Source organism: Labrus bergylta, chromosome 17 (genome assembly GCF_963930695.1).
Source record: "Labrus bergylta chromosome 17, fLabBer1.1, whole genome shotgun sequence".
Lineage (NCBI taxonomy): Eukaryota > Metazoa > Chordata > Actinopteri > Labriformes > Labridae > Labrus > Labrus bergylta.
This window is the reverse complement of record NC_089211.1, coordinates 10,691,913-10,714,413: the sequence shown is the minus strand read 5'-3', so window position 1 is coordinate 10,714,413 and position 22,501 is coordinate 10,691,913. Positions and strand designations below refer to the sequence as shown.

Sequence of the window (22,501 nt, the reverse complement as noted above, 5' to 3'; positions counted from 1 at the left end):
TTAAGTTAGGTAGACTGTTTAATCCTCTGCCAGCAAAATGTTGTTGATAAAGCTTCTCAGAGCGAGTGTGTGCTTTGACTGACACGATGAGGTTTGCATGTTTAGACCACTATAAGAGGACAAAAATGCTAAAGAGGGAACATCAGAGAGAAGCAGAGCAGCTCCCAGTCGGTGTCTGCAAGCTGTCACTTACCTTCATCTGTCTTCAAGGCTGGCCTCCTCTTCAGTATCACTCAATAACTAAAGACACTCAGCCACCAAACGTGTCCCACAGCATTAAAACCAAGTCATTCAGATTTCTTTAATTTTTTTTTTTTTTTTTACAAAAATATTTTACATTAGAAAACACGGCTTAAAATATACACAGTCCACTTGGTACTGCAATAACTGCAGAACTTTTCAACTCAAATATATCAGTCTATAAGTAAATATATCTTTACAGCAAGAATAAATCAAGAGCCATGTTAAGACTCTTGTCTTCAATAGAAGCTAGGGACGATTAAAGAAATGTCCAGCAGCAAAAAAGGCTCTTAAAACTCTATGACCTGCAGTGTAGTTAAAAAACAGGAATATAACCTTATCGGAAGTGGATCCAAAAGTTCCAACAAAACAAAAAGCAAGGAATGCTTCAAAAACCCAGAGTGAATGTGAACGAGTGGAAATACAAACAACAACAACAGAAGCTGCAGGTTCTCACGTCAGAGTCAAACTGAGGGATTTATGCAAGAAAACTGACAATCCAGCTCCACGTCCGCCCTCACAGCTCTCACTGAAGTTTAGACTCCTCCTGCAAAGAGCAGGAGCCAAAACATTCAAACATATCACAAGCTAACTGTCAAGTCCACGAGCATGGATGGATGTGTGTGTGTGTGTGTGTGTGTGTGTGTGTGTGTGTGTGTGTGTGTGTGTGTGTGTGTGTGTGTGTGTGTGTGTGTGTGTGTGTGTGCAGTGCGTGTGGAAAGAAATGCTTTAAAACTTCAAATTTAAAGTCTTAACACTCAGAATCAGTGTCCATGTTATTCTGGATCATCTACACACTTTGTTGTAAACCGTTTTCATCAGGTCTACTTTAAAACACAGGAAAAGAATCCCTCTGAATACTGCAGATAATTAAGAGAAACACTGAAAATGGTTTTGCAAAAAAAACACTTATGTTGAGATTTTAAAAATTGGATTTCAAATTGGACATGTGTAGAAAAGTAGAAATATTTTTTTCTTTACTGGCGTGAGGGCTGGATATCAGGTGAGGAGTGAAAAGATGTTTTCTGGTTATCTTTAAAAACATTTGGTGAACGTATCCTCTGATGTGATGTAAAATGGGTTACTGTGTGTTTCCTCTTTCTACCTGCTTACATCTGTTTAACTCCTCTGGATTTGAGTCACTGTTTCTGTAAACCTGTCACAAAACAAATAACTGTTGGTGCTCTTTGAATCTATTCCATTTCTTACAGTATTTCCCTGTAGAGAAGGAGGCAGTGTGAGCATTCAATAAGAACTCTGTAAAGCAGTGTGAGTGTAAAGATGCTTATAAGGATGATACTCTAGTTGGCAGTGCCAACCAAATGACATGTAAAATAAATAACAGCAAAATGAGCACAAAAAGATACCAAAGTGTAAAAGTGTTCCAGTTTGGCTCCCACTGAGAGTCCTCTAGCCCTCCACCAATCGGCTCAGGAGCTTTGTCCCCTGCTTTGGCATCATAGCAGTTCAGAGCGGAGGGCCAGCGAGAGCGTCCAGAGAGGTGGCAGCAGCCACAGGGGAGAGGGGGAGGGGCGGGCACCTAAAGGCGAGGCAGTGTCCGAGGTGCAGGAGCACACCTCGTACCCGTTCTCTGCGTGGTCCGGGTGTTGGTGCGCGTTGCCTCTTGTCTCCGTACTTTTGGGCTCTGTGTCCGGAGAGTCCGACTGCATCTCTGTGCACAGGAGCCAGTCTTTGGCGATGAGGCGGGGGAATCCTGCCTCCACCTCCATGTCACTGCCCGGCACTCGCCAGTACTCCTTCCCCTTGAAGAAGTAGGACGAGCCTACAGGGAGAGAGAAGAGGGTCGGTATTAGTGTGTGTGTGTGTGTGTGTGTGTGTGTAAACCAGAGCAGAAAACAAAACAGCAGGGTAATTTTTTTCACCAAAGAAACCCCTCTGAGAGGTGCAGAATATTATTGGTGGGAGAAAAAAGCCGATCAAAAAAAAGTACAATGCAGCGCAGCACCATCAGTGTTTAATGAAGTAAATAACAACCTTTTGACAGAAAACACTTTAACGGTGCTTTCACTCCCGAAAATGTGCATGAACGCAAACAGCCCAAATTTTTCCAATCCATCTTCAGCTGGACTTTTTTTCTTGCCAGCCCCCCTGACTTTCTGTGTGCACTCGGGGTGAACAGATCTGAAAACTCAAAAGGAAATATTCAGGAAAATTCACAGCGAGTGTGCGGGAAGGCAGGGGAGAGGGGAGGGAGGGGGACGTTTATATCATGCAACTGGCATGAAGAGTATGCACTTGGTATGTCAGCAGACTGTTGGGTCCCTACCAATGAGTTTTGGAGTAGAGATGTGATCAGCATACGCACAAGCGTGCCAATTTTTTTTTTTTAACAATAAAAAAAAATACATTATTATTTGAATATGATACCTATTTAGTCAAGCATTTTCAAATCTTACACTGCAATAACACTCAGCCATGAAGCTAGCCTAACATATTGATGTCTCTCAGAGGTATAAACATCTCCAGCTCTGTAGTAAATAAGTACAAATATCTGACTTTGTTTCCAGTTACATTTTCAAGCCAAAGACAAAAAAAAGTTAAGAAAATTCAAAACAATTCAACACAAATTTGCACTGGCATGAAAACCACCCCTGCACTTTATTGACACGAGAGAATAACAAACAACCTGTGCAGCAGTAGTTTTTTGTTTTTTTTAACCTGCTGCTCAAATGGAAGCCTCAATTCTCTCAATATGAAAATAATAGCAGAGCTGGCACACATCAGTACTGTCAGCCACCATTCATAGTCACAACAAGCTTTTATTTTCCAGTGGCTGTTAGTTACTGTGGCATGGCAATGATTCAAACAGAGCCTCTGATGGATGATCTGATCCAAAATAAAGATGGCATGCACATCCAGCATATACTTGGATGCTGTGCAGAATAGCTGAGTTGTAGCCAACAACTGTAGTAGTGGCAGCCTGAGATTGAGCATGCACGAAACAAATCCTTAAGTTTAAAGGAATTGAATGCACGTCTGTTTAGATGCTTAGAGGAACTTATTTGGTGTAAGAAGGATCAGAGCAGATTCAGTTTGCTTTAGTTAGCTTAAACTATCTCCGGAAGAACAATCACATATATGTGGTTGGGGTAATCCACAAGAGGGGGGTTGAACTCCTTTAAGGGTGTGTTTGTGTGTTTATGTGTAACGCCTCCTAGACTTTCCTGACACCCTAATTGCAGCGTGTCAGTTGATTGCTACTGACACTCCCATTACTGCGCCTGTCCTTTCACTGCAGGGCACCTCAGTTAATTAGAGTCATCGAAATACCACACTGGGCAGTGGCGATAAAAAAGCAGGAAACTAAACGCTGTGTGTGCTTGTGAGGAAAATAGCACTTAGAAGGTACAAAGCCTTTAAATGCAACATGTTCCATTATGGAGAACATGTTCAATCAGAATGATTTAAGCATATCACAGGGGTTAGGGAAAGATTCTGACCATAAACTCTTTTCATTTTTGCATGTCAAAAATAACTGATTTGAACACAACATGTTGGAGGGCTGCATTTTTTTTTCAAAAGGAGAATAAATGTTTTTTTAATGAATCGAAGAACTGGATGTGAAAAATCAACACGCTGTGATTTACTTGAGCAGAGGGGTTTGAATGTAGTTCAACAACTCCTCTTCAGCTTCTTGACAACCTGACCTCTGAACAAGAACGAGTAACTAACATCCCGCTGGGCCCCAAGTTATGTTTGTTTAACTGTATGGATGAAAAGAGCTGGCCATATTTGAGGAAAAAGATTGTGAAGGTTGGGTAAAAAAGAATCATTGCCTCAAACTGGAAGATTACTAATAATATAAATGAGAATCTTTGACATATGACTCATTTTAGAACAAAAGTCAAACTTCATTTACTCCCCCTCTTATGAAACCTGGGACCAGATTAATTACAAAATATATAATATTACTTGTCCTAAAAAAGAGAGAATAAGCACTTACAGTAATCTTTATTTCCTCACTTTCCCATCCCTCTCCCTCTCTCTTAAGCTGTTTCTCACATATATATTCACTCCTGAAAAATCTAGATAATTGCAGGACTGCTCTGGATATTCTCCTGACCTGGCTGTTCACATAAGCTCCTCATATTATGTGCACAGAGATCGTAGTGGTCGTATGCACTGACTCCAGTCACAGTATATACGTCACTCCCCCCCCTCCCATTGGCTCGAGCTGAATTCTCCGGAGAATATCCTGCTGCATTCTCACATCAGCTCACTCAGACTTGCTGCTGTAAAAATATTAGGGGGCTGGCAGGAGAAATTCGGGGTGAAGTCTGAGAAAATAATCCTGCTGTTTGCGTTCACACATACAGCCCACTTGGAAAAATCACAAGTTTTTCAGGAGTTTTTTGCTAGTGTGAAAACACTAATAGTAGCTTCATGAGGTGGTCTGTGTTCTCTACAGTCAAGTGTCTCTGAATGCTCTTAGATTAAAGATTTGTTCTAATAGAAAATAAACTTTATGTATACATATAAACTTGATCATCACTATGTATGAATTGTGCAGAAATTGGCTGATGCCTGACTGTATATCAGCCTTTTCTCTTTCCAGTTTATGATTAACCATCATACTTGACCATCTTTTCTTCTTTCTTTCCGTTTTCTCTGTAACTGACCATATACTTTGCTACTTTATTTGATTGTGAATGAAAAACCTGATTAAAAAAAAGATAACCATGTGATACTAATGTGGCTCGTTCGTTCTCTCACATAGAAACTGTAATGATAATTGAGTATATTGATTGAATGAAAAACACGCAGAGGAGCTCCAAGGAAGTGAAATTGTTCTTGGGTTGTTGTAACGACCTCGAAGCTCACCATTAACTCTGGAGTCAGTATTGATATAAAGAACATTACTGAACCGTTTGTGGATCATAGTGGTGGTGGCGTTTTGATGTATTATTTTGAGAGGAAATAAATGAGTGGAGAGAAAATATTCAAGAGAGACGGGGAAGAATGTAAGTATTCAATCTGTGTTTTCCTGTTGTCAAGGTTTTGAACCCTACGTTAAATATCTACCAAAGAAAGTACGAGGGATATGTGAAAGAACCACTTTCTAAATAAAATGGTTTTGAAAAAATGATTGCGTTGAAATGTATTGCCAGTCTGGCTCTTTAGGCTTAAAGATATATAGCTTTTTGCTCTACATGTCTTTATCTACGGCCTTGATAATAACTTCAAAACATATGACCACGATCTCTTACCTCAATATGAGCTGCATTAACCCTTTGAGACTCTTAACACGGGGCACAACTGTCGTGGGGTTTCTTATCTGAAGTGGACAGCTCTACACCACGCACTGAAGTGTGACACCAAATGGGTCCTCAGTGACCACTTGTGATGGGATCTCATTTCCCCGCTCTATACAGTACATACACAAACACTTAGCCTCCATAGTTTTCTTTATAAACAATAGAATAAAGATCGATAGCAGCAGAGTATGAGAGACAAAACCCATGTGGATAAGTGAGAGGGAGAGAGCAGTGATTATGGGCCGCAGTGACAACGTGATACAGAAACTTGGTCTTATGAAGCCTGATATTAGTCCACACTGTATGAAGTCCACATGGAGGCAGACTGAAGTCTCTGGTAAACTAACAAACAGGCAGATAGATCTGCATGATTCTAAGAAGGATCCATTATGCAATGTGTGTGTCCTCACTGCACCTCCACACTATATTATTTGATAAACAGCCTGTGATATAATCTCTTGCTTTTGCTGTCGTTTCAAGCATGTGGAGACACAAGCTGGTTTCCAAACCACCTACTATACTAGTAGTATGTACTGATTTGGCAAGACCAGACGTATGCCAAAATTACCCTGATGTTGTACTGATAAGGTAAAAAAATCACAGTATGCATCAGACCAGTCTTCCTTGCGTACCGTTTCCCACAATTCAAAGTGCCAGATGAGAGATTGAAATGAAGGAAAGCAACAGCTATCATAACAGGGGAAATAATCACAATCAGACGAAACCACACAGAGATAGCACCAATGATCTTTTTTTGATTCTCAGACTGTAGGTTGATGCTACACTACAGCAGCATTTTCTGTCAGCTGGGCTGTTGATTACTACCGCGCTTCAAGACCGGAATCCAACCTGTGACTGGCAGTCATACTACATACTACTGTCAAACGTAGGAGAGTAATTCCCTCGCAGAGTAAGAGACAGAGCAGTACATTTGTTTATATGGCTCGTGTTCAGGCGCCCTCTCGCCCACTTGCCCACAATGCATGGTAACTTACTGGATCTTTACAAGATGCATACATTCTGTATTTTTGTGCACATTCAACTATGATGTATAAACTACATCCTGTATGTGTCCCAGAACAGATTCATATGTGGTCTCAGTGATGCAATCTTGATGTATCCTCAATGGGTCCTGGTTGAGTTAACTTACTCTTAAGTAAGTCTACTTGTGATCGACTTTTAGGACACATTTGAAACTCCAAGTGTAAACAAAGCCTTTCTTTTATTTTCAAGGCCAAACTGAGGAGCAAAACTCTTACAAGAAGCCCAACGAAGAGGATGTTGACTGCTTTTTCTGATGTCCTTAATGCATACAACGAACAATTCAAATACCATAATGTAAAAGATAATGTAAATGACTTGAAGAATGCGTTAAGGGCTCACAACGCCTAGAAGAGTTTATTTCCTGAGCCTGATAATGAGAATACAAAGCAGGGCTGCAACTTGTTGGAATTAAAAATTAATTAAAAAAGGTATTCTCTTTAGTCCACAGAGCTCCATCATGTACCTCTTAATGTCTGTAGGCTGGCAGTAAAATAGTTCATTTTTATTTCGGTTCCTTAACTATAAAACACCAGTCCCAAAATAACTCAGCTAAGCCCTCTGCTGTGAGGACTGACCTTAATTTCCTCGCTTTCTGAATATGTCCTCATTCCCTGAGTCTAGAGCTGACCTTGAGATACAAATCCAAAAGAACACACACTCACAAAGTCCCCATCCTTATCCATCTATCACTATTATTAGAAGTCCAGGCCCATAGGGCAGAATGCCACTCTGGGTTCTTCATATTCTTCTTTCATTTCCACGGAGACTGAAAGTCTTCAAGCTGTCAAGAAGTGGTGATTAAATATCAAATGTCACCCACTCTTGACTAACGCCTGAGTCAGCTTAAAAATACAGCTCGCCTTCAGATTACTTAACTACAGAGGAATCCGTGTCCAGGCTGAACAAGTGAATTTATGATGATGGTATTTAAAAAAGAGGCTCTTCCAGTTTTGCTTTTAATTGAAGATTTGTATTTTGAATTTTTTAAATGTCAATCTCACAGTAGTTTGAATTATTGTCTCAGAAGACAGTATTCATGATGTAAATATTTCTAGAGCCAAAACAAAACTCTTGATAAAGTAAATAGATTAAATACATGGAAATATCTGGTTTCAGGATTCTTTTTGTAATTCAGAATTGAAACAGAAGAACGACATGATACAGCTTGTGTTATCATGTAACATTCACATCAACAAATCAGTGACAGACTGTGGGCTGACAGCCCCCGAGCCTGTTAATATACTGAAGATGAAAGATGTCATACAATCAGGTCACAAAACTTTGAAAAATCCCTCATTTCCTGAAATAGCAAGCCGTTGTAGTTAAAGCTATGAGAATCCAACAAGAGAACAAAGGGGAACTGTGGACTCCTCTCAGCCTCAGGTTAATACAAACTATAATACTTGAAGCCAGATAGGTTATGTGGGATTGCCTCGAAATATAATCCACTGTAATGATGGATTTAGTAACCCTTTGCGATGTTGTGTCTAAGTTTTGGCAGGATAAAGTCAAACTGTCAATTGCAAAACTTCTGGATTAGTTTATAGTCTTAGGATATGACTTTTAGTTCATGTACCTTTTTACTTTTCTTTATATCGTTAACACTGCAAATATAGTACGTTTCCCACAGGGACCTGTGTATTATGTGTAACATGAGCGCCCTCTACTGGGCCCCTGCAGACATGAGGGATGCATCCTTCATGTCCTTGTTGGTTTTTCTGATTTTGTCTCTGTCAAAAGGATCTAATAAGATAGATGGTTGTTTTATCGTTTGATTGGTTGATAATGTTCTGTTGTTTTCAGAATGAATGATTGGTTTGGGCCAAAAGGTGATGCTTTGTTTTTTTTGCCTGATTCTTCAAACAATGAAAGACAGAGCACACAGGTCATTCTTTGAAGTAGGACAGGTACGATGATGTTTTTGGTGAGTTCACTGAAGTCCTTTATTTCAAAAAAAGAAGATTTAGTTCAGTTTTTTTGACTAGACAGAGGGCTGTTAAACTACCCATGATTTTAAACCCTAAATCCCAGAATCACTACAACGAAAGAACAATAGTAACATAGTGTTCCTTCTGAACTCAACTTCCTCATGGTTAAAGAAAATATTCACGCCTGATGAATTTCATTTCACTTTCTTTTACTGGCTATGACTAAAAGGCTAAACCATTCCTGGGAGGCTTACTGACATCAGCAGCAATGATTAGTATAATTATTACAGCCACATTACTATCCTTTAAGTCCCCCTTTCTCCCTTTACAGGAACCATTCTCCACAGGTTTTACAGCCTTTCCTTTCTCTGTGATTTCTCTATCTGTCCTCTGAGTCGAGCCGTCTATATTTCTAATATCTTTTCTTGTGTTCAGTCATCTTTATGATTTCTCTTCATCGTCAAGTGTCCCCATATCGACTCTTGTCTCCCGTCTTTTTTCTCTCTCGGTCTGTGTCTTTTTGTTCTGTGGTCAAAACAAGGAGTCACCATATCTCCTTTCTGTCATATCACTCCTTCACACCACCCTGTATGTTTCCATCTCCTATTTTCTCTCTTTCCCCCCCTGTGTCGGTGAAACAAACAGAGAACCGGCTTTGATGTGGCTTCAGTTCCCAGGCCTCATGGTCTGTGTGTGTCCGTGTGTGTGTGTGTTTGTGTGTGCTGGGTTCAAAGTGTACCCCTCCAGGCTCTGTGGTGATAATGGCGAGGGGTGAAGCAGAGTTATGACTGTGCAGTTAGCCTCACTCACACACATAAGCACAGATTTTTGTGCACATATCAAAATGAGTTAGGAGCAAGATGAAGACAGAACACAGAGCACTAAACACCTGACAGGACCGAGCTTCCTTACATTCTGCAGGGGGGATAAGAGACTTTCTGGCTGGCATTAAAAGAGTAAAAATTCCCTGGCGTCATTAAACGCAACACGACAGCCTAACAGAAAAAACTATCTTTTACTCAAAGTTTTTCAAATAAATGGCGTTAGACAGTTTAACACCATTCATTAACGTGCACATGCGTTCAGATGACTGTAGCTGTGCTTCGTTAATGGAAACAGTGGTTGCGACCTTGACGCTCAGCTGCTACAGTGGAGCTGCTTGCTGTGATTACACTGGGCCAGTTCCAAGGTCTGAATGTGTTTGACTGTGTGCGTGTGTGTGTGTGTGTGTGTGTGTGTGTGTGTGTGTGTGTGTGTGTGTGTGTGTGTGTGTGTGTGTGTGGAGAACCGTGTTGGCAAAAAAGGACCATGTGTGCTGCATCAAAATAACAGATAAAAAGGTTAAAAAAATATTTTGACACATTATAAAAAAAAAACAATGAAATGCAAATGTGCCTCTAATCTGCATACTGCAGTTATGCCAACAAAATATTATGCAGGCATACAACCAGGGAGACTGCCAAAATGAAATAAACTCACGCAAAATGAAAATAAATATCATGACAGAACCCACTGGATGAAAGAAAACAAATCTTTAATTTAATACTCTTTCTCCAGAGTAATATCATTTTCTATGACAGATAGAACTTAAACTGAACTAAGAAGTAAATACAATTTTAATTTATACCCTTTTTAACTGTATTAAGATAAACAACCTGTTACTTTTTATGATTTATGATGAAAGCCTCAAGTGTCTCAATAAACAGACCCATGATAAACAATACAGCCTTCAAATGATTTAAACCTTCACTGATGGACAAAAGCACTGATTTATTCTAATGAAGAAAACCATGAAATCCAACTCAGATCCATAATAATGTAACACTATGACACTGACACAATGTATGAAAGGAAGGGTGTGCTACCTTTAGCATAAAACCTACATGCTAACATGCTAACCACACTGACGTGAGCATAATGTTTAGCCCTGTAATCAATCAATCAATCCCTTCATTCATCCATCTGTCAGTCTGTCTAATAGGCTTACCTAAGTCTAAGTCTATAATCACATTTTAAAAATGCATAGTATGATTTCCGGGCAGAAAAGCACTGGCTGTACGCTGAGGAGTGCTGTGAACAAAAGCGCTGTATGTCCTTCCTGTTTCTATGACAACAGCCTATTGACAAGGACCTCTCTATGTTACTTTTTACTGCATGTTTTTTTTTTATTTGAGATCGTTTTCAACCCAGCGGGCACAGATCAAAGAAGATGTGATCACGATCGGTAGGTGGCAAAACTACAGGAGATACCATACATTTGGGGAAAAAGCACCGGTGTCGTAAACGTTGCCTCTCTGAAAAGTTTTCAACTTGAGCGCTCTGAGCAACCGCATGAAAAAGGGCAGAGCGCCTGGAAAAAAGACGCTGTACGCTGCGATTTATCTCAAAGCGGCCGCCTGCTGCTCATTGAAAGCAATTGAAAAAAAGACCCTGGCGCTCAGAAAAAAAAGCTATGTGGACATGTGGCCTAAGAATGACTAATGTCAAAATTTAGTGGGCAGCATGCACTTTGAGTTTTATCATCTGTTTTGCAAGTATTGTAAAAATGGAAACTTTGACCCAGTGATGGTGCGAGATGAAAATGAAAGAAATCACCAAACTGATTATGAATTTTACTGTGGGAGGAAATGAAATTAGAATGTGTCCAAATCCATGGCAACCTATATTTAGTGTTTATTTCAGTAAAAACCACAAAAGTCAATCTGAATATTTTTAAACTGGAATATAGAATAGGAGCAGCACAGCAACCATTCTGAGAGTCAAGCGCTTCCATGTTTACTTCTCCTAGGAAGTTGGCTTATAAAATGTATATGTTATTATAAAACTTCATTCAAAAGTTGAATATTTGCAAACTTTTGTAATTGCTCTATGTGACTCTCATTTTTCTGGTGTAATTCACTCCTCTTTGAGGATTTCCCCTGAGAAGGATATTGCACGGTCTTGCCTTAGGCTCCAGCAAACTCCAGAGCAACCAGTGGTCTGATGCTCTGCTGGAGTGTTACAACTCTATTTCTCTCTGACAAATGTAATCATTTATCAAGGGAAGAAACAGGCAGCAGTGATTTATCACTTATATTGAATGTAATCAATCAGAATAGGAATATAATCCATTTTTAATCAAGACAGAAGAGGTCAAAAAATGTCACTGGCTTCCTTCAACACTTTTTACTCAGGGTGACAGATTACCTTTGGAGTCGAGTTTTGATCATTTATTTCGTGGAATATTGTAATAGTATCATTTATTATTCAGTATACATTTATCTGGAGTACTTTACAGAAGCTGCTGTTTTAAAGGAAATAGAAGAAGAAGGTGACTTCTGCTTATTTTGCGTCCTTTTAAAGGGATGTTTAACTTTCAAAAATACTGCATTTGTAGCGATACCGCAGGCCGTTAGGCAAACTGCACCAGTAACCTGTTGCTCGCTCTCCCTCGCGTGCTCGTCATACGTGCTCGTACGTACACAAACGAGAATCATCAGCAGCAGCGAAACACTGGATATTTACTGGCATAATGTTTACAGAGGGGGTCAGTGGTCATCCACATGTGAAACTCTGTGAAGGAGTCTGTGTGTCTGTATTCATTCTCCATCCTACAAACGACAGATCGGCAGGCACTGGCTGAGAGCAGGAGTGTGTGATGAGTTTGTCCGCCTTTGAGAGCTCTTAGGGCGGATAGAAGTGTGTGGAAGGCGGCCTCTGGCTGTAGTGGGAGTGTGTGATGAGTTTGTACTGTTGATCTCTGTAAGCGGAGCGGAGTGAGGAGGACGTTGAGAGCGCGCATAAAATGTCGCTTCCTGGAGCTTTCGCGGAAAATACGACCCAGGGAAAATCTTTATACAGGCAACACAGATAAAAAACGATTTATACATGTAAAAAGTTACATATAGCCCCTTTAAGTTCTGACAGTGTTACTGTTAACTCAGTATGTGTATTTTGCGTCTAGCGTTTGTGTTTTACTGAAGATATGTTTCTGACACCTGCTCATAAAAGAAGCAGTTAAGGTAAACTAGCACTATAAATACTGAAGTATTAACTAAAGAACTACTTCAGTTTTAAAGCACCTTTGATTATTTGTTTGTTCAGTAAAAGAGGCTGAGAGACAAATCCCATACACACCTTTTCCACACCAGTTTGAACTTTAGCATATATTACCAATATTATCATTAATGGAGGTGACAGTAGCTAGTCTGGAAATTGGTCTAATAACTTGAGATGTGCCAGTAAATGGTAAATGGACTTGAGCTTACATAGCGCCTTTCAAGTCCTCTCACTACTCAAACACAGCATGTTACACCTACACATTCACACACTGATGGAAGAGGCTACTTATGTAAAGTGACCATCAGAAGTAACTAATCCCATTCATACACACTCATGCGAGCACTGCTGAGCTGCCCTAGAGCAAAGCAGCAAACTCCCAGCAGCTCAGTAGTGCTCGCTGCAGTGGGCGGCCCCCTCTCCCTGACATCTCTCCATAAGTGCATGTCCATAGGATCCTGTTTGTGCATGCGTGTGTGTTTCAGCCTATTTGTTCAACAACAGAGTGTAAAGTTGAATTTCCCCTCATGAGATTAATAAAGTATATCTCCTTCGAATGACAACATTTTTTTTTTTGTTTAAAGATTTATTTTTGGGCTTTTGTGCCTTTAATGCAGGGAGGTAGGACAGTGGATAGAGTCGGAAACCAGGGAGAGAGAGCGGGGAATGACATGCGGAAAGAGGCCACAGGCGGGATGCAAACCCGGGCCTCCCGCTCGAGACGACAGCCAAGGGCCAAACCTTACCAAAGCAAGAGACAAACTGGGACCTTCTCCCAATGTCAAACACGCCTGTGGCTTTGACTCTCTAATGGTCATAAACATTGTATCATCTTAAAGAAACAGAAAGTTGGGTCGTTTGGGAGTTAGCAATGTGGTGTGAGGTGACTTCACTCTACATGTAAAGAGAAACGTTTTTAAACCCGCGTCTGTTTTCACATCTCCACATTCCTGCTTTCTTCCATTCCAAAGCGGGTCTCAACATCTGTTTGATGTTCTGAAAAGTGCTCCTTTTGAAGCACACTGACACATTAAGCCTCAGAGCAAAGCTTACATTAGTTAACCTTCACCTTCAATCTCAGTGTGTGGTTAGTGACAAAGAATGAGATCAGGAATCTCTGTGTTGAGTTTGAGAAAGTCCATGTCCCTGCAGAGTGACTGCTTTTACTCTATGTGTCAGTTTGAAAGAGGAGTCAACAATCACCTCTCTTTGAGTGGTGACAAGGACCCACAAGGGGAAATATATCCCCCAACATGGCAGACATAACCTACAGATTCCCTGAGAGGAGCTAGAAGATTCAAGTCCTGGAGTGTTTGAATGGAAAACAGAAATGTTGTGGCATCACTCACCATCAGACCACCTCATGGCGTCGTCCAGCTGAGACGGCAGCCCCTTCCACAGCGTGCTGTCTTTAGGATATCCCAGATCCATACGCCTCAGGTGGTCGTCGTAGCGCCAGTACTGGTTGTCCTTGAAGAAGTAGGTTTTGTCGTTGTGGAGCCAAACAAAAGCTGCGTCCACACCGTCCGAGGGGAGGCCGAAGTCACTGATTGGACGAGGGTAACCCTCCTCTACGATATTATCTTTAAACACCCAGTACTTCAGACCTGAAGGGGTGGACAGGAAATCTATATTACAATATATAGATGAATACATTACACACAGCAGAGAGAGAGAGAGTGTTCACTTAAGATGTGAAAAGATATATGAAGCACACTCAATATAATAAAAAGACATAATGAAAAGACTTGCATAGTATATTTTGTAATGAAGCCAAAAAGGAACATTATCTGTCAGGAAAGCTGCGTTACATTTTAAATCAAATGAAATACATGTCCTTGATTTAATATCCCTGTTTTTTATACCGTTTAAATAAAATGTATAGCTCTTTTATCCTTTCACATAGAGGGAAGATTTTCTTAAAAGTCCCAGCGATGTCTTGCCTCTTAAAATATTGTATGAATAAAACTTTAAAAAGTAATGCAGGTCATCTACAATCAAAACAAGCACAGTGTAGATATGCTGTTGTAGAATGCAATATGTATACCTTTGTGTATTACAACAGTGTTTCGTTTCTATCTGAAGTAATGAATAAGTAATATTGTTTATATGTGAGACTAAAGAAAAAAACATTGACCAGTGTAACTTTTAGGAAGTTTAAAACTCATTCCAGGAGCTGAGTTTTTTTCTGGTAATGTACCTTTAAAAAAAACGATTTTGTGGTCCCCTGGCCTCTCGTACACAGCGTCCACACTGTCCAGGTTGATTGGGAGGCCCCTCCAGAAGCGATGGATCTGAGCCGGACGCAGAGACACCAGGTGCTTCTCTCGAGTTAGTCGCCAAAAGTATTTTCCTGTGGGGAACAGGACTGTGATCAGTGAATCGTTGCTAACTTAGGATGCTGATAACAAACAACGACGGCTCATCTGAAGGCTTTTATAATATCATTTCCTTTGCATCAACTTAGTGGGAACTTGACCAATGCAAATGTAAATCAATGTCAAGTCTATCATGGTTCATTTTCTCTTCAACATTTGTGTGTGGAGATTTATAAACAATATCCTGCACTGCAAATGTCAAAGTCAATTTTCATGGCTGACTAGTTTTGATGTTGGAAGTGCAAAATGGAGTTAAAGTGCAAATATGAGCTAATATCAAGGTTATCCAAGAGGGATGATCTATTTACTTTCCTTTGCATCTGGTGCATTGTTGTTTTTACCTGTAGCAGCTTTATTAAATGAATGTGGTAGTTCAGAACAGGCCCAAGGCTGACTGAAAAAGAGTTTTTAAAAGCATGAAAAATACATAACGCTGTGCATCAAAAAATGACTGAAAGTTAAGTCATGTGTCTGAAGGATTCAGGTTTAGTTGCATGAGGATAACAACATCCCCTATGTAATAGGTATATCTGGAATGCAGTAAAAAACCCCATCTACATCTTTATTTATTCAAATGTCTGAAAAGACTTCATGCAAAGGGCAATATTCTTGAAACAATGATCTATAAACTTTTAATGTCATCTCTTGTTAGTTGTATAAAATATTCAAAAAGGTAAAAAAAAATGTCAGTTAAAGTTCAGCATATTTTGCTAAGACATCTGCTGCTGAAGGCTGCAGTCTGCTTTTTGTTTCTGTTGTCAGCGTGGCACTTCGGGTCATTCCTCCAGAGGGGCAGCATGAAAGCCTGACGTAAGTTTTGGACTGCGGTCTCTCAGCAGGACTCAACAGGCTCAGCTGGGTGTCTACATCCACCCCACTCTCTAATGCATGTCCCTTTTCCCTCTCTCTCTCTCTCTCGCTCTCTCTCTCTCTCCTTCTTTACTTTGCTCTCCCTCCTCCTACTTCCGCTCATTTAGCTAATTTCTTTTTATTTCTCCCCACACAGCTCTGTGGCTCTGCGTCTGTCTCCCTCTGTGACTCGGTACCTTTGAAAAAGAAGGCCTCCCCTCGAATCTGGGCCACTGCATCAAAGTGGCTGGTGCATCTGTCGGGGGCATCTCGCGCCAGCCTGAGAGAGATGTGAGGAACGTAGAAAAAGAGGAAGAGGGAAGATTGAAAAGAGAGGAAAACAAGAAGCTCTTGTGTAAAACTGGACATTTACTCCTTAAATCTTTGAACACTACACACCATGCTTCTGTAGTCTGATGATTCAACCTAGCATTTAAAAAAGATAAGAGAACATACTTATAGAGAAGAAAGGCTTAATTGTTTGTTTTCTTCATTAAGTTCTTTTTCAGGCTCTTTTTGTAGATCGTGATTTCATGCTTTTGCCGTCGACTGGCATCCTTTGCACGAATCAGTGGAACCAGGCTAAAACAGTAGAGGAGATGCTATCATCCTAACACGCCAAGGTCCCTGGGTGCTTTTACCCCCAAGGGTTTTTAAGTGATTTAAAGCACTGACGTGGGCCGCTTGCAAATGATGAGGCCATTAGCACTACAGGGTCGAGAGTGGGAGCCCGCCAGGCCTTATATTACCAACAAAGGTCTCCATTGAGAGCTCTATTAACACTACACCATCGCCTATCGGTCAGTACAGGTGCCCTTGTCAGGCCTAATCCAGCTTTTTCACGCGTCGTGACCTGATGGATTCAGTGGTAAATTATTAATGAAGGCAGTGGAAGTCTGCAACTGGGGAACAAAAGATGGTTAATTATCCACCACTGCCTGTTTGGTGTAGACACCCCTCTCCGTGCTGCCTTGTTTTTTTGTTATTCTTTATTCTCTACTGCTGGTGTTCTGAAACCAATTTGAATTTCAGACCTTCAGAACTAAGACATTTTTATGAAGCCTTTCTCTGGACCTCTCGGGGGCTCCTTTAAGGTTAGTGCTTGGTGGTTTGTGTATGAGAGAGTGTTTGAACACTCGTAATACATAAATGGACAAAATTAACTCTAATTATCCTCAGTAATCTGACAAAACTGGAGGCTGATGGCTGCCCAGCTTGCATTGGGGAGTTACTTAATTAGACGGGCAGGCTCCCAAGCTCACCCTCAGCTTCTTAGCTAATTTGCTTTGTTGGCAACTCATGACTTAATATCAAGCTTTAAAAAAAAAAGAAAAAACTTTTTAACAATAAATGTATTCCTGCATGGATTCATTACATTGTTTCTCAGTAAGAGTGGGGAGGAAATTAAGAAACAATCATAATATAAATATAATGATACTCAGGAAACCATCAGAAAAATAGACATCTCCATTTAATGGGATCCAATATGACTACCCAGCAATAAATACCACCTGCACAAGGCAGATTAAGATAATTTGTTTTTTATGGATATAAATCTACTTCTTGTATAACTTTTACTGTAGCCACATATTTTGTGACGAGTTGAGGATTTCCTATCATCTGAAAACAGGAAAGCATAAAATACATATAAAGGTTAAAAGTGATTGTTGTTGATGTTTATTTGCATGTCCACCTTTGTCAATTAAAGACATAAAATGTATCAAACAGCCACACAGTTTGTTCTCATGAGATATGTCCTGAGCAGAATCAGTTTGGTGGCAAAAGATTTCACTGACACTCATTTTTGCTGCACCCCTTGGCAAGAACAACCCCGACATTGTCATGTGAAAGCAGAATGGACAGCCAACGATATTGAAACATTATTGATGCACGGTCACTGCTTTCTATAGGCATAAAGGGAAAGTCCTGGGCCCGTATTCACAATAATTCTGAGAAGGTTTAGCTTAAAAAATTCTAGCAAGTTCAAGAAGTGATTAAGAAACATCCTCAGAGCAACTCTGAGCGAGGAACGGGCCCAACATTTTCTTTATCTTAAAAAGGAGGTGTGGTTTACCCTGTTGCTAGGTATGGCACAATTACTTTCCAAGGCTGTGATTGGTTGATCCAAAAAGCAAGAAAAAGTGAATATCTTTAAGTGATAATGAGCATAGAAGTCAGAAGACAATGAAATCAGTCGGAGTAATCATAGATTCTAGTCAGACATTGTGTATTCATTAACTTCTTTTTTATGTAATGAACTTCTCTGTTGTTTAAATTGTAAGATACTTTAAATATCAACTCTATATGGCTTACAACATTTTTGAAAACACATGCCTACTTGTGCAGAGCCTCTTCACATGTTGAGAGTTAGCCTATATCAGCATGTGAAGAAAGTCCAAGATGGTCTGTATTAATCATGTTTGTCTCTTTAGCCCAGCTATGACTGGAAATACTTTAAATGAAGACTCCCGTCTGAACTCCTTTTGTTCTCTGTGGTCATGCTTTGCAGTATCCCTTATATTTACTTGCTTAAGTTTATTTACAATAATTTTAAAAATAGTTAATAAATAATAATGAAAGATAATTTAGTCCTTCATTGTATTGATATTAACATGAGGTTGTGACAGAGATGTTATTGTATGTGTTATCACCTTTCTTCTTTTCTGCTGCGTTCTCCTCTCCATAAGAAAGTCTTAAACAGTCTTAAAAGGCCTCTTCACTACTCCTAACTGTGTTTGACCTTAGGACCTCTCTGAAGGGCTCAGATGCTTGGTGAATAACATATCTTTTCCAGGATGTAGTCTTAACGTTAAGGGGACTTTCTTAGAAAACCGTCAGGATTTTGAGTTTTCTTAGAGTTGTATCACTCGTTGGAATTAGGAGGCATTGTGATAGGGCCACTGGAGATCGACTGAGGGGGTTTTTGAGGAACAATGGCAGTTGATTTCACACAGGATGGTTCTGTATTTCTTTTTTACATTGTGTTACATCCAATAGATGCAGACTAAATGTGTGTCTACTTACAGGAAAGTCGATCTGTTTTCAGGAAGGTCTAGTAGAACAGGAGGCTCAGCTGTCTGGGATGGGTTGCCTGGTCGGTTAGTATGGGACACTGAGTCTCTGACACCTGGGAAGTTAAACATCACCTCAAATGAGTACAAAACACGTTATTTAACACTCATTAAATTCTTTAAAATTTGCCCTATTACTTTCTTGTACACTTGTATGAAATTGCACGTACTGCGCATCATTCTTTCCTTCTTTTTGTATCTTTTATTTCTTTCTTCACTAACATACTTCACTTCATCTCTTCATGTGTTCAACATTCTGTTTCATTTCCCCCATCACTGAGTGGTGTGGTAGTTCACATGCCATACTGAGGTCCAATTAACTCCATCCATGTTTTCATTAAATCAATGACCTTGCTCTACAGCGCTCATCACTCGCTGCTTTCTGCGTGAGGAGGCCTCTGTAGCTTCACTCTGCTGAACTGTGGCTCTTTCCACCGCCGCACCAAGAAAGGCGCAATTAAAGCAGAGACTCGTGAGTCATGGTCAGTGGAGTATAGAAGAAGATTCTGTGAATGCAGATATGGGTAAAAATCTATCTCAACACACATTCTGAGGCTTCACAGCAATTATCAGAAGTGGAGGAGAGGCAAAAAAAACTACATATTTGATCCTGAAAAAAACAACTATTTAGCAAGTACGAAGTAAAGCCTAAAGTTCTTGTTCATAAGAGGAGAATTTGTTCTGTATATAATGACAAGGGTCAGAGGTGGAGAAAAATGGAGAAGACTAAGAGCGAGTATTTTCAAAAAATCCACTGTTAAAAATCCACTTCCCATAAATGTCACACATGCTGTTACATCCATTTACAGTGTGACCTTCACAGTTAAATATCCACTTTGTTTCATTTCCGACAGCATGTTCCCCAGTACAAATCAATTACTGAAATATCATTTTTATATGTGGGCACTTTTTGTAGACTCCCGGCAGATTTATTAATGGAAATTCGGATGGAACTGTGACTAATTTAATTAACCCCTTGCTCTTTTTTACGCACATAGAAAGTTGAGTAAATACTCCCTCGTACCGTAGAGTTGCCAGACGCGGACCTTGTCTTCATAGGGTAGGTCGTACTTCAGAGGGTCTCCCACTGGACCCTGGTAGTACGGCCTCATGATGGACTCCATGGCTGACGTGTGGACAAGGCCGATGGCATGACCGAACTCATGGACCGCAACCGCAAACAGATCCATCCCATGAGAGTCTGAAGGACACAGAAAAAGTACAACATCATAAAATGCTCGTAGAATTGGGTGAGTATGATTATGTATGTATTGCTAAATTCTTTGTGAGTTTGTGTATGGACAGGAAATGACGGAATACAGTGTTTCCCCTAGGTTTACAGCGTTGGGGGGAGTTCCCCGATACGCCGACACAAACACTTGTTGTCCCCCCTAATATAATGGTAGGGGAAACACTGGAATATGAATTGATGTTGAACTGGTGGCGACAGTCATCATTGTGACCTTTCCGTGTGTGACCTTAATCTTGTTGTCAAACAGGTTCAGGTATTTTATCCTTTTTGAACTTATCTGCTTATGTTGCAAATTAAGAGGCATGGCAGACAGCTCAGAAGGCTTTGAGGGCTGGTATGCGTTTGGTGTGGCGAGATAACTATGGTAATACTGCCTGAGCCCCTGGGCAAGCAATCAAAACCTGAGTGCGGAAAGATACCTAGAGAACCTGCAGGCTGTTAAAGCGTCTTTCCTTCTGCGTTGAGCTGGGGGAAAAAAAAAGGGGGGGAAAAAGCCTCCAAAACTCTTTGTTAGAGTCTGCAAAGCAAGACAAAACCAGGAGCTTGGAGATTCAGATTAGCAAAAATTTGAAGAGCTAGCATGTCGAGCCAAGCTAGCTTAGAGTTCCTTGGTGGCTAGGCTCAAGTCTGCATTCAGTTTACCTACGGTTGGCCTCGGCTTGGGACTTACATTTTTACTTACCGGACCCAGCATGTGTATTCTGAAAGCAAATGCCAACCCTAATCTACATGAGCACATGGTGTAAAGAGGAGAGGTGGACAAAGGGATGGAGGAAGGGGAGAAACGGGCAGCGAATAGAGTATGTACCATGTCATCGTATTTACGCTTCATAAGAGGCTGACAGAATAGATGTAATGCCTGTGGACGAAGTGAGAGCAGAGAGAATGGGCTGGATGAACCACTATCATTTAGAAAAGACTGATAGACAGAAAAGGAAATTGTGTAGCTATAGAGCACTGAATACAGAATTTTAAACCTTGTATCCCTGGACTTCTAAAAAACAAAGCATCTTTTATCAACTGAAATGCTTCTACTGCTGAAGATGGGAACTAAGGGCGTCTTTCACTAGACCTCTAAACTCCTCCTGTCTTCTATTCCCACAGTCCTTAAAAGTAGGATCACAGGACGGAGAGGCTTTGATGTCAGAAGACCTTTGAAAGGCTCATGTCTGGCTGCCTCAAACACCTCATATGCACCTCGGATGCACTGAAGTTTGCCTTTGGCCAGTGTGTTTTCGGAAGATTCCGTCAACATGACTCTGGAGTAACTGTGATAGCTTGGAAGTTGATACAGATACTGTTGGAGGACATAGAATCTACAGTTAACATCTTCATTTCAGAGCTTCTGGTCTCTTGGTTAGCACAAGCTGTTAAAGAATCTCTCCTTGTAATGAAGCTGGATTCTAACAACTGATTTAGGATTGTTTTGCATCATTTAAAGGACCAATATGTAAGATATCTACTAAATTAAATCATAAAGTGACCTTATTATGTCAGCAGACATTTAGGAAACATGCTATGTTGACATTCTGACTTCTCTGGCAAGAATGCAGCCAGTTAACCTCCTCCTATGTTTTGATTCCGGCCCTAAATGATCTGTATTTATTTTGACCAGAGAAGGTAGGTGGTTTGAAGGAACCCCCACATGGTCGTTTCTGAAGCCCCTTGCCGCAAAACAACAGGTGTAGCAGCTATATAAGCCGGCAAGCAAACTGGTTCAGATATAACTCATTCTACACGACCTAAAAAGCCTTTGCATTTGAATAAACTCCATGATCAGAAACATGGTAAAACCAGGATAAATATAAAAGATGCAATTGAAATATGGAGTGTTTAAAGCGCAGAAAGGTTTCAAGACTGATGCAAAGTTGGCTAAAGACTGAAGCTTCAGTGTCTTCAACATGGCAACCTGCTCGCGCATTGACTCCACAGAGGGGGGGGGGGACAGCTCTCTACAATGTTTTAAACTTGAACTGCAGTACCCATTGTAAACGCTAAATGTCAGAGTTACATACTCTTTTAAACATTAAAACACCTTTAAGAGCAAATTTAATAGATGCTTAAACACGCTAGAAAACATCTACCGCACCATCCAAACAACAGCTAGTCATCTGCCAATATGTATCACGTATATGAATCCAATGAGGTTTAAATCCATGAAGTTTTAGAATGAGTGAGATGTACTCAGTGATGTGAAGCTGTGTGATACTGACAGTTTGCGTACTATATTGCACAATTTATTTTAGATTTGTGGTTTGATGTTGTCATCTTTTATTTTAATGTAGGTGTTCAGAGTTATCATCGTCACTGAATGTCATTTCTATCCTTTCCTATCATTGTCAGGTTGAAAGTATGAATCATTCAACATACAAACCCTCTTTTTCTTTTGTCTTTTTATTGATTATTTATTGAACTTGGCACTGAT

The 22,501-nt window shown here is 40.3% G+C and overlaps 1 protein-coding gene across 1 annotated transcript in view; it reads right to left on the bottom strand.

Annotated features, from left to right (window-relative positions):
- Positions 1 to 287: 287 nt before the first annotated feature.
- LOC109991881 (matrix metalloproteinase-17-like) overlaps positions 288 to 22,501 on the bottom strand; it is an 85,505-nt gene continuing 63,291 nt past the window's right edge. Inside the window, exons 5-10 of the mRNA XM_020644305.3 lie at positions 19,849 to 20,025; positions 18,778 to 18,880; positions 15,951 to 16,033; positions 14,727 to 14,879; positions 13,876 to 14,133; positions 288 to 2,023 (exon numbers count right to left, since the gene is read on the bottom strand). Coding sequence (XP_020499961.1) covers positions 1,698 to 2,023; positions 13,876 to 14,133; positions 14,727 to 14,879; positions 15,951 to 16,033; positions 18,778 to 18,880; positions 19,849 to 20,025 — 1,100 coding nt within the window. The 3' untranslated portion in view covers positions 288 to 1,697. The remainder of the gene's footprint in view (positions 2,024 to 13,875; positions 14,134 to 14,726; positions 14,880 to 15,950; positions 16,034 to 18,777; positions 18,881 to 19,848; positions 20,026 to 22,501) is intronic.